Here is a 15,745-nt window from a genome sequence, read left to right on the forward strand (position 1 = left end):
TCCCAAACTACTGGGCTTGGAGCAGTGGCAGCTGGGGCCAGTTATAAGATTTCATACCAATACAGAATAAAAATGAGGGTGTGCTGTGAGTAGACATGCGAAATGGTGTCCAAAGTCAACAAATATGGCAAAGGTACCAAACGCAGCAGTTCCTTGTGTAGTTCACAATATACAGTAGTATAAGAATTATTTTCTATTATATAGATAATTCTCTTAATTATAGTATTGAACAAAGTGCTTTGGTGATAGGTTAGAAACACATGCCCAATAAAGGCGAGCTCAAGCCCCATAGTTGCTGTGGGAACATTGCACCCTTACATTGATATGCGCACGTTAGAGTATTGTTGCCGCTAGCCCTCTGTCAGTGCAACTCACGTAGCACACGCATGCGCAATGTGAACACAGCGCAGGGGACACCATTTTGGATAAGGGCTAATTTCATAAGTAGCACTGTTTCAACAAAGCAGGTGTATTAAATGGTTAATATTTTATGTTAATGGTTAAAGGGGCCCTTCACAAATTTAGAACTTTCATGGGGCTTAAACTGATAACCAGGTTTATTTGGTTCTGGAATTTCCAGAGACCACAGATGTTGTCTCTGAGACTGTCCCACTGCATAGTGGTATTGCTATGATCTTTTGTGATAAAAATTACTTCTCAGTTATTGGAAGTAGGTACTTAAAATACAAGTACCTTGAGCACAAGCATTTACTATGTCGTTTTCAGTAGTTGGAGCATATTCTGCTCTTCAGCTCACTAATTGAATGGTACAAAGTCCCAGTAATTATGTGCCCCATTATTTACAAATAATTGTATGTGGTTAAGTCACATCTTTACTTGGCAAAGGTATCATTCAATGTATAATAGTGTTAAATCAATATGACAAGGGACTTTTACTAATGTTCCTTTAATATTTTTTCTTGTTTGAGCAAAAAAAATTATTTTATGTGCAACATGGCTGGTGGCTCCAAGAATTTGTTATGCTTGAACAACTGGTTTATAAGACCTCCAACATGGCTAACTTTGTACAGACATTTCAATAAGGAAGTATGTATAACCATAGACCATAGAGAGCAAACACAATATGAAGGTAGAACAGCACCTTCACTAACAGAGAAAACATATCAATGAATGAACATTTAGACAAACAGCTCCCTCTAGTGGTATACAACAGAATTATATGAGGGCATGCAATTTTTTTTGTTTGTTTTCAAATTTTTGGTGTCCTGGTGTCGACCTTTGTATATAAGCATAGTTTACTGTACAGTTTTCTGGGGATTATTTTTTGTTATGGAAAATTAAATTAAAACATTTAAAAAAAAATAATTAAAAAGTGCCCCATTTTTTCCAATATTGCACCCAAATTTGCAACCTTTTGCACTCCAAACTAAGCACCTCTTATTGGTATTAGGTGGGACACAATTTATATGTGCATGCTAAGGAAGCACCAGCTGGCACAGGCACAAGACAATTGCCTTAATCTGGCACAAGGTGCATGTTGCAGCTACTGACCCAAATTGAAATGTACACTTAAACCATAGTCAGCAACAACTGATTGGATTGTATATGTGGAATTTTGGAAATAAATGCATCAATAATACAACTTGTAAATGGATTGGTCAGTAAATAATCTGATACATAGTCCATTTTTTCATCCATTTTCAATGAATCTCCTCTAAAACTATTGAAATCATTGAACAAGTTGGCTTTGACTTTTAGGGGGTTATTTACTAAACTCACGAAAAATTCCTGTTTTTTTTTTTATAAAATCGGACTTTTAAAAAATCACAAATTTTTCGGAATTTATTAAACCCAGAGGATGGAAAAGTCAGAATCTGAAAATCCAGCATCTCAGACCTGTTGAGGTTGCATATAAGTCAATGGGAGAAGTCCCAATGATTTTTTGATGTGTGCTGGGTTTCGTGCAATACCCCGAAGGTTTCGGATTTTTTGGGTGAAAATCGGATATTTTTTTTCCCGCAAAGCAAATTTTTGAGAAAAAGTAATAATAAATAAATGTAAAAACCCAAGTGGATTTGATCGGAGTTTGTAGCAGAAAATATTGAGATAAATTTGGACTTTGATAAATAACCCCCTTAAAGTAGACCACCCATTTAGCCATAACTACATTTATTCCATGTTAGGAAAAGTGGAGAGGAGTCTGCAGTGTCAAACTGCCCCCCCCACCACAAAGGCCCCCTCTGGCAACCTCCCCCGACACCCTTCCTGCCCCCCCCCGCATACCTTTTTCTTCTTGTGGCCACAGCAGGGGCCAGGTAGGGAGGTCAGAAGCAACAGCAGGGTCATCATGCAGGGGGGGGTCCGGGCCAGCTGGGCCCATGAAGGCCGGGGCCCACTGGGTTTTTTACTGGTGTCCCGCCGTCCCAGTAGAAAACTGGAAGTCTGTTTGCTATAAGTACAAAGCTAGGATAACAACCTCAAGAGATGTATCAGGAAATAATGTTCGGGTGGATGACTAAAATGGTGGGCAAATAACAGGAGACGGACCACATAACGGTAATAGCACATCAGGAGATTAATTGCCAGCGATAAATCTCTGCTTCTGCGGGCGACTAATCTCCTGTAAAAGCTTATTCATAGGCAATAATGTGAGTTGCTGGTGGTAAAACTCATGTGTCACTTCAGTCTCCCAAAATCACTTGAAGTTTCCTTCCTGGTGTGCCATTGCCCTAAGGTTGTCTTGGGGTGTCACCTCTATAATGGCTTAGGGAAGCACAAGCTACAAATACAACTCTAGTGCCAGAGATTATTTAATAAGCAATATAATGGTATTATATATATAAATATTACGATCTTACTTTAAAACTGACTTCCAAGGGGGTCTATATATAGGTCTATATAGTGCATATAATTGTTATTATGTAAATGGCCGTGTCTATGTATATTTTTTACCAAAGCATGTGAATGCTATATGTTACATCTTGTTTTATCTGTACAGAATAGGTACTATTGTATACTATGAAATTCATCTCTCTAATGTGTTATGTTTGATAAGTGAAAACACAGTTAATGATGCATTTACTTTATATGTTGCAAATATTTGTATTTAATATTACCTATAACAGTTGCTGATTACATTTTATGTCAAGTGCATACAGCATTCTCCAGTCTAGTCTGCCTGGGAATTAGAATATAACCAGGTTTTGGAAGAGCACTGTAGTAACTGCTAAGCTTTTTTATGGGATGACTTGATTGTTAAACCAAAGCTTGCAGACAGTAACACAGCTTAATAAATAATGTATTGCCTTTGTCTTGCAGGAGCACTGGAGGGAGCGGCACAATCAGATCAGCTGCGGGAAACGTACATAGCAAATCTAATAGGTTTGTAAATTAGATTTTTGTTCATTTGTTTTGGCTTCAAGGCAGCTATTAATCTGCTTCCATCCCGTCTTAAGATTCTTTTTCCTGGTAATAATGGTAAGCACTCTCCATGTCCATCTTTTCATTTAGCCTATCAGTGAAGTGCTCCGTAAAGAGGTGCTTTATATCTTCCTTGTCAGAATATGATGTTCTGCAAAAATTGTTGGCATCCAAATTAAATGTTCAAATGGCATAGAGTGGCTGATGGGGAATCCTCCAGCATAATCAATGGTCTGGGATGTGTTTATTGACATTATACCAACATGTCCTCTAAATTCTTTAGTTGTTTTGTGATACAGAACATAAGGCATAATTAGTAAATCAAAAAAGTATTAAAGAAAAATTTACAGAGCAAAGGCTTTGCAGAATTCTGGATGTATTCTTAAGGGCATTTTTATAGATTTAATTTTCTACCTTTCATAGGGCCACGGTATAATTAAGAGATTTATATTATTGTAAGGTGATAAATAACTGGAGGTGCTGTTATCCAGGAGATTATCCATTTACCACACAAATCAATACACACGTGACTCTTCATCTCTGGTTATGGACCCTCGCATATGATTAGAAAAAGGGTATCACAGAACTACAACCTTCAAATCAGTTGGGTGCCGGTAGTTCTTAGAAGAAAAGATGACTCTTTATTTTCTCGAATGTAGCACAATTTCCAGGAGGATAGTCATCAATAAAAATGTAGTACAGTTACAGTGCTTTACCCATTAGGGATTAGTAATCAAATAATGTATGTAGCTCTCAGAAGTGTCCTATCCCAAACAGGGCTGGTCTTACCAACTGCGGGGCCCAATTGGAGCAACTTTGGTGGGGCCCCCCAAATTTAAAGAGCCAGAAACATTTTCTAGTAGACTTGGGGGCACATTTACTTAGCTCGAGTGAAGGAATAGAAGAAAAAATACTTCGAATTTCGAACGTTTTTTTGGGCTACTTCGACCATCGAATTGACTACTTCGACCTTCGATTCGAACGATTCGAACTTAAAATCGTTCCACTATTCGACCATTCGAACCCCAAGTAAAAACTTCGACCCCCAAGTAAAACCTACCGAACCTCAATGTTAGCCTATGGGAAAGGTCCCCATAGGCTTTCTAAGCTTTTTTTGATCGTAGGAATTTCGTTCGATCGATGGATTAAAATCCTTCGGATCGTTAGAACGGATTGCGGTAAATCCTTCAACTTCGATATTCGAAGTCAAAGAATTTAACTTTGACAGTCGAATATCGAGGGTTAATTAAGTAAATATGCCCCTTGATATATGATGATCTAAATTACAGAAAGATCAGGTAACTGGAAAATAGCAGGTCCCAAGCATTCTGGATATTTTAAATTCTCTATATTTTACATAAAGGAAATTAAAATTTTCCCCAAAACTACTCTATACAAACACAATATTTCTCATTGTTTTCTGGAAATGTGAAAACTTATTCAGATGACAGTTTACTTTTAGAGTTAGAAAGGTATCAAAAATAAACTGTATGCAAAACAACACTGAGCATAATCCATTTCTCAAAAGAGCAAACAGATTTTTTTTATACTCAGTTTTGAAATCTGACATGGGGCTAGACATTGTCAATTTCCCAGCTGCCCCAAGTCGTGTGACTTGTGCTCTCATAAACTTCAATCACTCTTTACTGCTGTACTGCAAGTTGGAGTGATATCACCCCCCCCAGCAGCCAAACAAAAGAACAATGACAAGATAGCAGCTCCCTAACACAAGGTAACAACTGCCTGGTAGATCTAAGAACAACACTCAATAGTAAAAACCCATTTCCCACTGAGACACATTCAGTTACATTGAGAAGGAAAAACAGCAGCCTGCCAGAAAGCATTTCTCTCCTAAAGTGCAAGCACAAGTCACATGACTGGGGGCAGCTGGGAAATTGACAAAATGTCTAGCCCCATGTCAGATTTCAAAATTGAATTTAAAAAAATCTGTTTGCTCTTTTGAGAAATGGATTTCAGTGCAGAATTCTGCTGGAGTAGCACTATTAACTGATGTGTTTTGAAAAAGACATGTTTTCCGATGACAGGATCCCTTTAAGTATGTGATTAAAAAATGACCTGTTGGGGGGGCTAATCACAACATGTTCGTCTCCTATCTCATTTTAGCTCACAATGCTGCGCCTTCCTCCACTAACAATCTGCTTCCCCATCTACCCATGCCTTAACCCCTTCGGCTCAGCTCTGCTTATTGGCTTTGTGGGGCCCAGGCACAAATACTTTAGGGGAAACTAGTTTTGCTTTGTATTTCGTCCTATCTTTAATATATAAGGTTCAGATTACAGTGTAACCAATATATGTTAACTGTGTGTGTATACAAATGTGTTATGTAGGGAATTGGGAAGCCAGGTCTCAGCAGATCTAGCCACCCTATGACTGGGGAATACATACAGGCAGTAGAGCCAGTGAATGGAGTGGACATTTCAGTTTGTCTTACAAATGATGACTTGATTGCTGGACCTGGACAGATAGGTTTGGGGCAGAGAAAGGCTACAGGGCAGTAGGCAATCTGTGCATGTGATCCCAAGGTGAGATATCACTCGTAATTTGTGCAAAGGAGAAACACTGATGTATAGGAGATTAGAGGTGCTTTATCCCAGCAAATTACATTTTCTTCCCAGTCTGGCAGGGATGGGGGGGGGGGAGGTAAGGATATAGCTGCTTTGCTCTGGGACAAAATAGGATATACAGTACATCATGGCAAGCAGCATAAAGACTGGAAATGTACCTCAAAACCTCACGATAGGCACCAAGCACCACACTCTTTATTATGAGGTGCAGATGCAGTGTGGCCAATGTGATGATACAACGCCAGTTCAATGAGTGATCCTTACTCTAATACAATGCGGGGAAAAGACAAATCTAATGAGGCAGTGCCATGTACCTTAAAATTGGTTTGGTGGTGGGACCTCAAATTCAGCTCCAGCCTCCAGGTCAGACTGTCGGAGACTCGGAGCTGTTCTGTTCCTGCTGCAGTCTGCTGTGGGCGGGATTTGCGGGAGGCTGTAGTATTACAGCCAGGCGGTGGTAACGGTCCCATGCATGACGTCGCGTCACGTCGCTCCAGGCTCCAGTGAAGTCGCGTCACGTTGCGCTGGTGACGTCGCGTAGGCGATGTTGCGCCGGCGACGTCACACTCGGCCTGGACGATGGGTGCGGGGCCCCCATTGACGCGGGGCCCAATTGCGACCAATCGGCCCAATCGGCCCAAGGCCGGGCCTGATCCCAAATATCAGGCCCTTCAAGCGAAAGCTAGGTGAGCTAGTCCCTAAGTCTGTACTTTTGAGTCCCTACTCTATGGGTTGTACACCAAGCCACCTATATTATTACTTTTAGCATGTATTTATAAAATGACAACATATTCTGCAGTGTTGTACAATAATTGTGTACACGATAAAAATACAGGAGAACATATAAAACTACCAATAACCAAAACAATGGGTATAGAGGGCCCTGCCCAAAAGAGCTTACAGTCTAAAAGGAATTATGGATACAAATTAGCAGTTCACCCTAACATAGATTTTAATTCACTAAAGGTGAGACTTACATGTTGTCGTTGATTTACAGTTAATTACTGGGGGAATCCCTTCGTTTACCCACAATTCCTAACTCTCAGGTCTAATGTACAGTTTTCTATAGCATATTTTTGGTACTAGGGTTGTCACCTGGGTGGTATTTCACCAGCCTAGCTAGTAAAATATCAACTAAGGCCTTGGCCGTATTACGAATTTAGCAGCAGTGTACTTGTCAGTAAATCTGTAATAATTAGTCAAGCGACCCCAGGCCTGCCTCCAATCTGAACCTTTCCTCCCTTCCTAGTGCAAATATTCAGCATATCTACAACCGATCTATGGTTGACAAGCCAAATCCACCCCTTGATGTACCAGCTCCACCACCTTAATGGCATGACCCTGTCCCTTGACATGGTACCATGATGTAGCAATGTATTGTCAATTTTTAAGATTTGCCCTTTGTTGTAGAGCTGCCCCCATGCTGGGTACAGAGATCCTTCAACAGGAAAAGAGGCTGTCACAACAAAGTTCCCTTTTGTCTCAAGAGAGTTCTCAGTTTTAGTATTGCAACTACTAGACTAGGGCTAGCATATAACTGTTTAAAGCTTCAAGTACTCAAATCCTGCTTCTCATTGCACATATAAAATTGAGCCTGGCAACATAAAGCTGGCTATACATGTGAAGATTTAAGCTGCTGATTTGGTTCCTTCAGACCAATTTGGCAGTTTATCTGCCTCCCCTCCCCTAGTTTGCATCCTTAATAGATACCTGGCTTGATATTTTAACAAACAGGTTTGAAAATCCTGTAGGGCGGTGATCACATTGGAGCATTGATGTGGTCCTCTCCCGACAAGCCAGCATAGGCACCTATTATGATCTAGTCACTGGCTAGGGGGCCAAACAATTAGATCAACCCGATTTGACACAGAATATAGGTTGCCAAATTAGACAAAGATCCACTCGTGTGCCAAGACTAAGGTGTATGGGCAGTTTAACTAGTGCTGATTCTACAGTAGTATTAGAGGATAACACCTAAAATCATTGCTTTTCTTGACCACTACATACATATGTAAGCCTTGCATTAGGCGAGCAAAAAAAAAAAAAGAGAAAGCCTTAACCAAGCTACTCTAACTAGCTCCTGCAAAATAAGGGATAGGCATGCTGAGCTCTAAAATATTGATTTTGTTGATAATTTTTAGTTTTATAGTACAAATCTTCTATTAGATTTGCACAAAAGGGACAGTTGAGGTATACTGGTACTATAGCACAACGTATGTGCATGATAAAAGAGGATGGAATGCTGCGTCTTCATTTGTAACAATAGAGGAAGCAGATCCTGTGACTGCCGAGGAACTCACTAGGTGTATGGAGCCCAGTGGGACACAGGGCAATAATTGATAAGCAGTTTCAATATTTCGATTATGTAAAATGTCATGTACCAAAGTTTGGGGGTCCTTAAATGATTATGTAGTGGGGTCCAGTCATTTTTGGATGCCCTTACCCCAATGTCTTTTTTACGTGGAAATCCTTTTTACTTTACACTGATTCCTGAATGAATGGGTTTTAAATGGCCATACTGCACTACTGCCTATTCAATTAATTTTGCAACCTCGGATTCAACTCAGGTTTTTATCTGAGAGATTGACAGATTCGTACATCATTCCAAATATATAATTTTCCTTGCTTTGGTACTTTAGCCTCTAATTTGACATGAAATTTATATTTAAGACCATATATCTATTGGTTGCTTCCTTTTAGTCTTTACAGCTTTAATTATTTTCACTTTGCACAATGACTCTAGAAACTGTGTTGGCAGAAATATGTCTTTATGGCAGGCTCTGTGTCACTAAATTCTATGTTCTATATAATTAGAGTCCATCCACAATTTACGATAAGTGTTTCTTTAAAACTTTTCAGGGTGTATTATAGGCTCGATAGACATTCATTAGACAGATGGTTCAGAACATTCATTTTACAATTAAAAGAACATCTACAACTACTTCAATTTGCCATGTGAGCACTAATTATAGTTTTTTCTATTCTCACACTGATTAATTATAATCGTTAATAATATGCATCACAACACAACTAGGTATAACGAATAAATGATAGTTTTAAAATTTTACAATTAAATTTTACATAAGATTTTGACAATATTTATAATGTTGTAAGGATAATATAATATATTGCTTTTTGTTATTATTATTTAAAATGTAGACAGCATTAAGATGGCCATATCCTCTTGTTTGGTCAGTTAATCTGATGAGTGGCTCTTTACCTGATATGGCTATTTTGTGATTGCCGATAACAGGATGATTTGATTGTTTGGCCCTGGGGCCAGTTTATTGGATCACAGTAGGCACCTGTGCAGGCCATTGTTAGAGGTCCTCATCACCTTTCTGATGTAGTCCTCACCCCATTGGGGTTTTTAAACCTGTCTGATAGATATCAGGTTTATTTTCATCTTATATCTATCTGATCAGCTAAAATCTGCCAATTTATGGTCAACTTTAGGGATAATTTACAGTTTTTTTCTAAGTTGATTCCATGAACTTTTTCCGTTAGATCTATACTCATTGCAGTATACATTTCCTTTCATACACCAGCAACAATTGCTTTACTACAGCGCAGTAAATTCAGGGCCCCATTGTGACCTTCACCCACCAGGACTCCCTAATTTGTGAATCTGACTGATTCTCAAATCAGTGGGCTGGTAGGAGGCAAGATAGGGGATGCCTAAGTGCTGCCTTTCAAAAATACATGACCCATGCATCTGCCTATGCCCGCTCCCTTACTTACCCAATAACGAAGTGACAATATCATTGTTGGAATGATAGTGGCCACAGCTTTATTAACATTGTAACAGTGCATAACATTAGTACAAATTGTAACATGAATAATCCATTCATGCATTAAGAAGAAATACAACAATTCCATACAAAACATAGTGGTAATAATAATGAGTAACAAAAAAATGTCTGCCTGAGCATATTGTCAGTCTACCCTTCCAATAAACGTGCCAAGCCCGGATATCCTCCAGCCGCTAAATCTCAAGCTCAGAGGATCCCTGCCGCTCCTTTTGCATCCATTTTGTATTCCATCTATCCCCGTGGTCACCCACCTTAGGGGTTAAACCATTCTGACCTGATCTGGCATACCAGAACAGGTCACCTTCCCGGCAGGCTGATAAAACCCTCCAAAGCTGTGACAAAGACGAATTGCCTTCCTTAGCACCCTGTCTATCCCGCATGCCTAAACCCCAACTAATGCAATCCCTTATCCCCCCATAAGGCCACCGGTGTGACAACTAGTATCAAAATACCAATACCAACCCCCTCAGGCTAAAGGGAGGGTGGGGACCTGATCACTGTGACGTCCTCTTAAAATGGTGCCTGGCAAAGTTCCCCCTGTTCATTTCTCCTTTCCCACTCCCCCCTTGCTACAAGATCCACCCCACCCCCCTTGCTAGCATTCTACCCAATCCCCCACCAGCAATGTTGAGCTGTGTCATGTAGCCCCTCCTCCTACTTTATTGCTATGGCCGAATGCAGCAATGCAGTAGTGCTGTGAAAGCTACTAGAGACGCACTGGTCTTTATGCTCCAAACATGGGCAGGGTGCAAATTAAATTAAGTGTTTTTTGTATCAGTGGGGTTGGAGTGTGAGATAAGCAGAGTTGCAGTGTGAGAAAAGCTATTTCATAAAATGGGGTTACTACTAATATATATTTTAATTAGCAGATGTTGGTAAGACATATATAGTGTAATGTACCAAAAGGAAACAACAGAGCACAGTGATATACTGTAACCAAGGCACAGGGTCGGACTGGGGGGCCTGGGGCCCACCGGGGCTTCTGCCTCAGGGCCACCCATCCTCGCACACAGCCTTTTTGCAGCAACTGACCTGCAGGAAGAAAAGCAGGGTGCAGATTTAGGCCTGCAGGCCCACCAGAGCTGGGGGCCCACCGCGTTTTTTCCTTGTGTTCCGTCGGCCCAGGCCGACCCAGCCAAGGCAAATGACTGGATGGGCTATTCATTAAATTTATGTAAAATAACTTTTCTAGCCATACAAACATTTTAATTAGTGTCCCCGTTGTTGTTTGTATGGTAAGAATTGTATATTTCCCGCACAAGTCAGTATAAAACTTCTGAGGCAATATTCTCCTTTCTCATTCCGAACACTATACTGTCTCTCAGTTGGGGTAGCAGCAGCACATCTCCCTTCAGGTATCTCTGACCATTGTCCCCTGCTGCGACAAAGTGATGTGCAGGAAGAAAAAAAATAAGAATTAGCTTTTTCAAAAACAGGGATTGAGGGTGAAGTGAACTGGGTTTAACTCTTCTGAGGCAAAAACAGATGAAAAAGAAAGAGCTTTCCCGAGCAGCATGTGCCTCATTACCTAAGTCAGGAGAAAGGAAAGAGTCTTATGAAAGGAATTGATTGAGGACTCATTTGAACAGGTGAATTTTGTGCCTGCTGTGTGTGCTTCCCACAGTAGCTGTGCCGTGATTACATTGCAGAGTCAATCACATGGGGAATGGCTGCAGCTGGCTGAGCATATTTCCACTACAACAATTGCTTATGAAAAGCTACACAACTAGACTGTTTCACTTTTGCTGAGATTTCTCCCAACCCTTATTGCATCTTTTCCATTGAGCCATCATTTTGTGGTGGTTCATGTGCTCCCTCACTGATCACCTGACAGGAAATAATGCAGCGCTGACTGTAACAGGAAGAAGTGTGGGAGTAAAAGACAGAACCCTGTAGTGTACTGTTTCAATTTGTTTCCATTTTATAAAAGTATCTTGCCACCCCCAGCCCAGCATGACTCCATAGTAAGGCAAACTATGTTGCAGTGTCAGACCTGTAAGTGCCATTGGGCTGGGGGTATTTAAAAAATAACAGCCCCTTCATCTTTACTAATGATACGGATACAATCCTGTAAATTATAAGATCGTATTAGTATAGCCTTAAAATTGTAATTGTAGGTAAAGTTGCTGTACCGTGTTAGCCAGTAAAAATGTTGCAGGGCAACCCTTTTGAAATAAAAACAACAATAGTGGTATAAAGGTGATACGTTTATTGGCTTTCTAAGAATTTTGCCATCTAGTCGAAAAAAAAAACTGTTTTAATACCGTGTGCACAAATTATTGTCATCATCAACAACAATGGTTCCTGGACAGGATGCCAGTGGAAAAACAAGAGTGTGGTCTTTGCTTTCCTGCAAAAGGAGACAACGGATTCTAAGGCTAAGGCCACACTAGGCGATAGCGCCGCGATTTGACTCGCGGCGACTTTTCGCCGCGACTTTTAAGCCGCAATCGCTGGGGAAACTTTTGCGCTGGCGTCTATGGGGAATCCAGCGTAAAAACATACGCGGCGATCTTTTTTCTATTGTCGCTCGAAATCGCCTAGCGAGGCAATTTCGAGCGACAGTAGAGAAAAGATCGCCGCGTGTGTTTTTACGCTGGCGATTTTTCGCGATTCCCCATAGACACCAGCGCAAAAGTTTCCCCAGCGATTGCGGCTTAAAAGTCGCGGCGAAAAGTCGCCGCGAGTCAAATCGCGGCGCTATCGCCTAGTGTGGCCTTAGCCTAAATGTGGAAGCATATGATCCCCAGCTGTTATCCAGATGCTTGCGGGCACCTAAACTATTTGTATAAGCAACATGATCTCAGATACTTTTGCCCTTCACATTCCTCATTCACGTTTATAGACAGATGTGCTATTAATATTATTCACAGACTGATACATAATAATTATATTACTCTCATGTGTCTAATTTAAAAAAAAAAAAGCTGTCTTAATACCAGCAAAAAGCTCAGCTGCACCTTTTTATTATTTTAAATATAAGGTTCATAACTGTTTTGGACTGTATTATTTTAATTATTTCTTTATTTTCATAGCTCTGCCAAATTCAGCAGTGATTTACCAAGATTATACACAACGCCAATCACTCAGTGGAGTTTACAGTCAATGCCATATTCACACACATTATGTTCCATTTTATCAGGAATCAGCTACCTTGCCTATATGCTTTTGGGAGTGTGGTGGGAAACTGGAGTACCTGGAGGAAACCCATACAAGCACTGGGTGAACATGCTAGCTCTTGGTAAAAATCAAGGCTAGGACTCCAGCATACAACATTTTACACAACATAGTAAAGAGACAGATATGAATTGGATGGCAGAGAATATGGCAGTTAGGTTTTACAGGTCGAATACAGGTTGAAAGTTTTTAAGCAATTCGATTTGAAGGATTTTAATCCATCGATTGAAGGATTATCCTTCGATCAGAAGGATTTTAATCCATCGATCGAAGGATTATCCTTCGATCAGAAAAAACTTGGAAAGCCTATGGGGACCTTCCCCATAGGCTAACATGGACTTCGGTAGCTTTTAGGTGGCGAACTAGGGGGTCGAAGTTTTTTCGTAAAGAGACAGTACTTCGACTGTCGAATGGTCGAACGATTTTTAGTTCGAATTGATTGAATTTTTGATTCGAAGTCGTAGTCGAAGATCGAAGTAGCCAAAAAAACACCTCGAAATTCGAAGTTTTTTTTCTTCTATTCCTTCACTCGAACTTAGTGAATGGGCCCCTAAAAATATAGAAAAATAAAACTATCGCCAGAGAAGTTATGGGTGGCTTCTAAACCCATGGCAAGCTTTGCTCAATTTTTTCCTATTTTGATGAAAGACTGACTGTCTTTGGTCCAATGAAGTACAAATGGAGCAATTTTTTTCAAGGCGGTGCTTTGTCTTGTCCCTTTTTTATCTTTTTTATCTTGCTTTTTCCCCATTGAAAAATGGTGTGACATTATGTACCTCGGTGCAATGTGCTATGGGATCCAGGTGGTGTTAAAAAAAGTTTGTTCTGACAATTATATAATTTTTCTCCCTTAGAACCAAATGCAGCCAGTCTCCAGGGGCATTCCAGGATAAATTTTAGGGTCTGTTAATAGCCTTTAATGCTAAAGAATAAACTAAGCTGCCTATCTGTTGTCATTGAACAACTGGTTGTTATAAAAATAACCTTGTCTTTCTCCATTGTGTTATTTATTCATGGGTAGGTCACATATCATGTTTGAAAAATGCATACCGTTGGGAGACATTTGGGCATAGACTTGGTGATCAATTTTCAATGCATGAAAAATTGCCTGGACACTTATTTAAGTGTTCAATGTTTGTCCTCTGTCTCCCTACCTATGCCTTTATGTCAAAGAACAGGGTGCCAGAATGGACAGACAGTTCGGACAGAGAAAATGTTATTTTTATGGAGCCAGAAGCAGTTTTATTTGCCTTGCTTTATAAAGTGTAACATTTGAAATGACTGGTACTAACATCATTGGCCTCTGTGCAGATATAATTGTATATGGGTATGAGCTCACCGTTACATCTCCTACTTGACTGTTTTATAGCTATGCAAGGAGACATCACTGTTAAACAGTAAATGCGTTGAAGCCATATTTTACAGTACAATATATTGGGAATAACTGCAGCAGATGGTTCATAATGAATTAGTATTTACCTACAAAATGTCATCATGGCTAGACATTATGTAACTGTCATAAACAAAAGAGTGAAGACTGAGTACCAAGTTGAAAACATGGTCAATTTGTTCATAAAAGTTAATCAGTTGGTTTGCTGCAGAAGAAAATATATTGATGCCTTACAAAGGGGCCATATCAAGAGAGAAACTGATTGTCACACAGCTCATTGTTCGCTTGTACTTCTTTTAAACCTGTGTTTTTTCTTGCAGTGCAAAGAAAAAAATATATTTTCCAAAGTTCATCAGTTAGACCATGGCAGAATTGGACTTTAATTAAAAAAAAAGTTGAACTGGGTGTCTTTATGAAATAAAATAAATATCTCTAATGTAATGACATATTATTTCTATCTGTGACTTTGCAGGACAGCTCAGTCATTAGAAACAGTAGTAAAAAGAAATTAAATATTATTTATGGAACCCCAGAAATGAATGTGCCCATTATAGGACCTCTGTTTTGAAATCTGAGTGTTTCTTCTTTTGTTTGTTTTTTTTCAGAGCTGAACTGATACTTAATAACTCGTCCACTTCAAGTACTGCAGGCAGAAGTAATGAAAGCATTAAATACAGAACCAAACCAGTTCCATATATATGGAGACACAACCAGACACTTGCATTGAAAATCAGGTAAATGATAGCAAGGCTAAAATGTATTATTGCTAGTTTTGCTTTATGGTGGAGATTACCCAACTACTCTCTATTGTCAGGACCAGTTTTAGAACAGGACAGAAAGGGCATTTGCTCTAGACCACCGTCAGTAGACACCCCTGGGGGAAGAACATAAAATATAAAGGATATTTTAAAGGGGCAGTATGCAATAGGTAGGAAATTGTTTAGCATAAGTCCTATTGATTGAAATCATGTTGAGTGTGGCTCTTATATTTGTATAAAGGCCACAAGACCATACTGGAGTTTAAAAAGCCACTTTTACATTTCAAATTTGTGATGGACTTTTACCTTTTCAATAGGGTGAACGCTGGCTATATATAGTTCTTTGTAGCAACAACTTTACCTTTATTAACTTGCAGAACAATGCAGAGCCAAGTCATGTGTTACATGTTATATGTTCAGTTTTTCAAAGTATCTGAAAGTTCTTTACATCCACATCCCAGTCACTCCACAAGTGTAGGAAGTTTACTGCTCTGATACTCAAACCCAGCTAAGGTCCCAAAGATTTTCTCATTATGGAAATTAAAATGAGCAGCCAACTGAAAAAATATAAAATATAAAAATAAAAAACTCATATAAAATTGCAATGACAAGAAAATTAAATTCTGTGCATCGCCTATTTTA

The 15,745-nt window shown here is 39.6% G+C and overlaps 1 protein-coding gene across 1 annotated transcript in view; it reads left to right on the forward strand.

The window, feature by feature from the left end:
• Window positions 1–15,745, forward strand: part of st8sia2.L (ST8 alpha-N-acetyl-neuraminide alpha-2,8-sialyltransferase 2 L homeolog) — a 99,165-nt gene that overhangs the window by 48,916 nt on the left and 34,504 nt on the right. The window contains exons 2-3 of the mRNA XM_041586867.1: window positions 3,280–3,342; window positions 14,951–15,079. Coding sequence (XP_041442801.1) covers window positions 3,280–3,342; window positions 14,951–15,079 — 192 coding nt within the window. The remainder of the gene's footprint in view (window positions 1–3,279; window positions 3,343–14,950; window positions 15,080–15,745) is intronic.

The sequence above is a fragment of the Xenopus laevis genome, chromosome 3L (assembly GCF_017654675.1).
Source record: "Xenopus laevis strain J_2021 chromosome 3L, Xenopus_laevis_v10.1, whole genome shotgun sequence".
In the NCBI taxonomy this organism is placed as follows: domain Eukaryota; kingdom Metazoa; phylum Chordata; class Amphibia; order Anura; family Pipidae; genus Xenopus; species Xenopus laevis.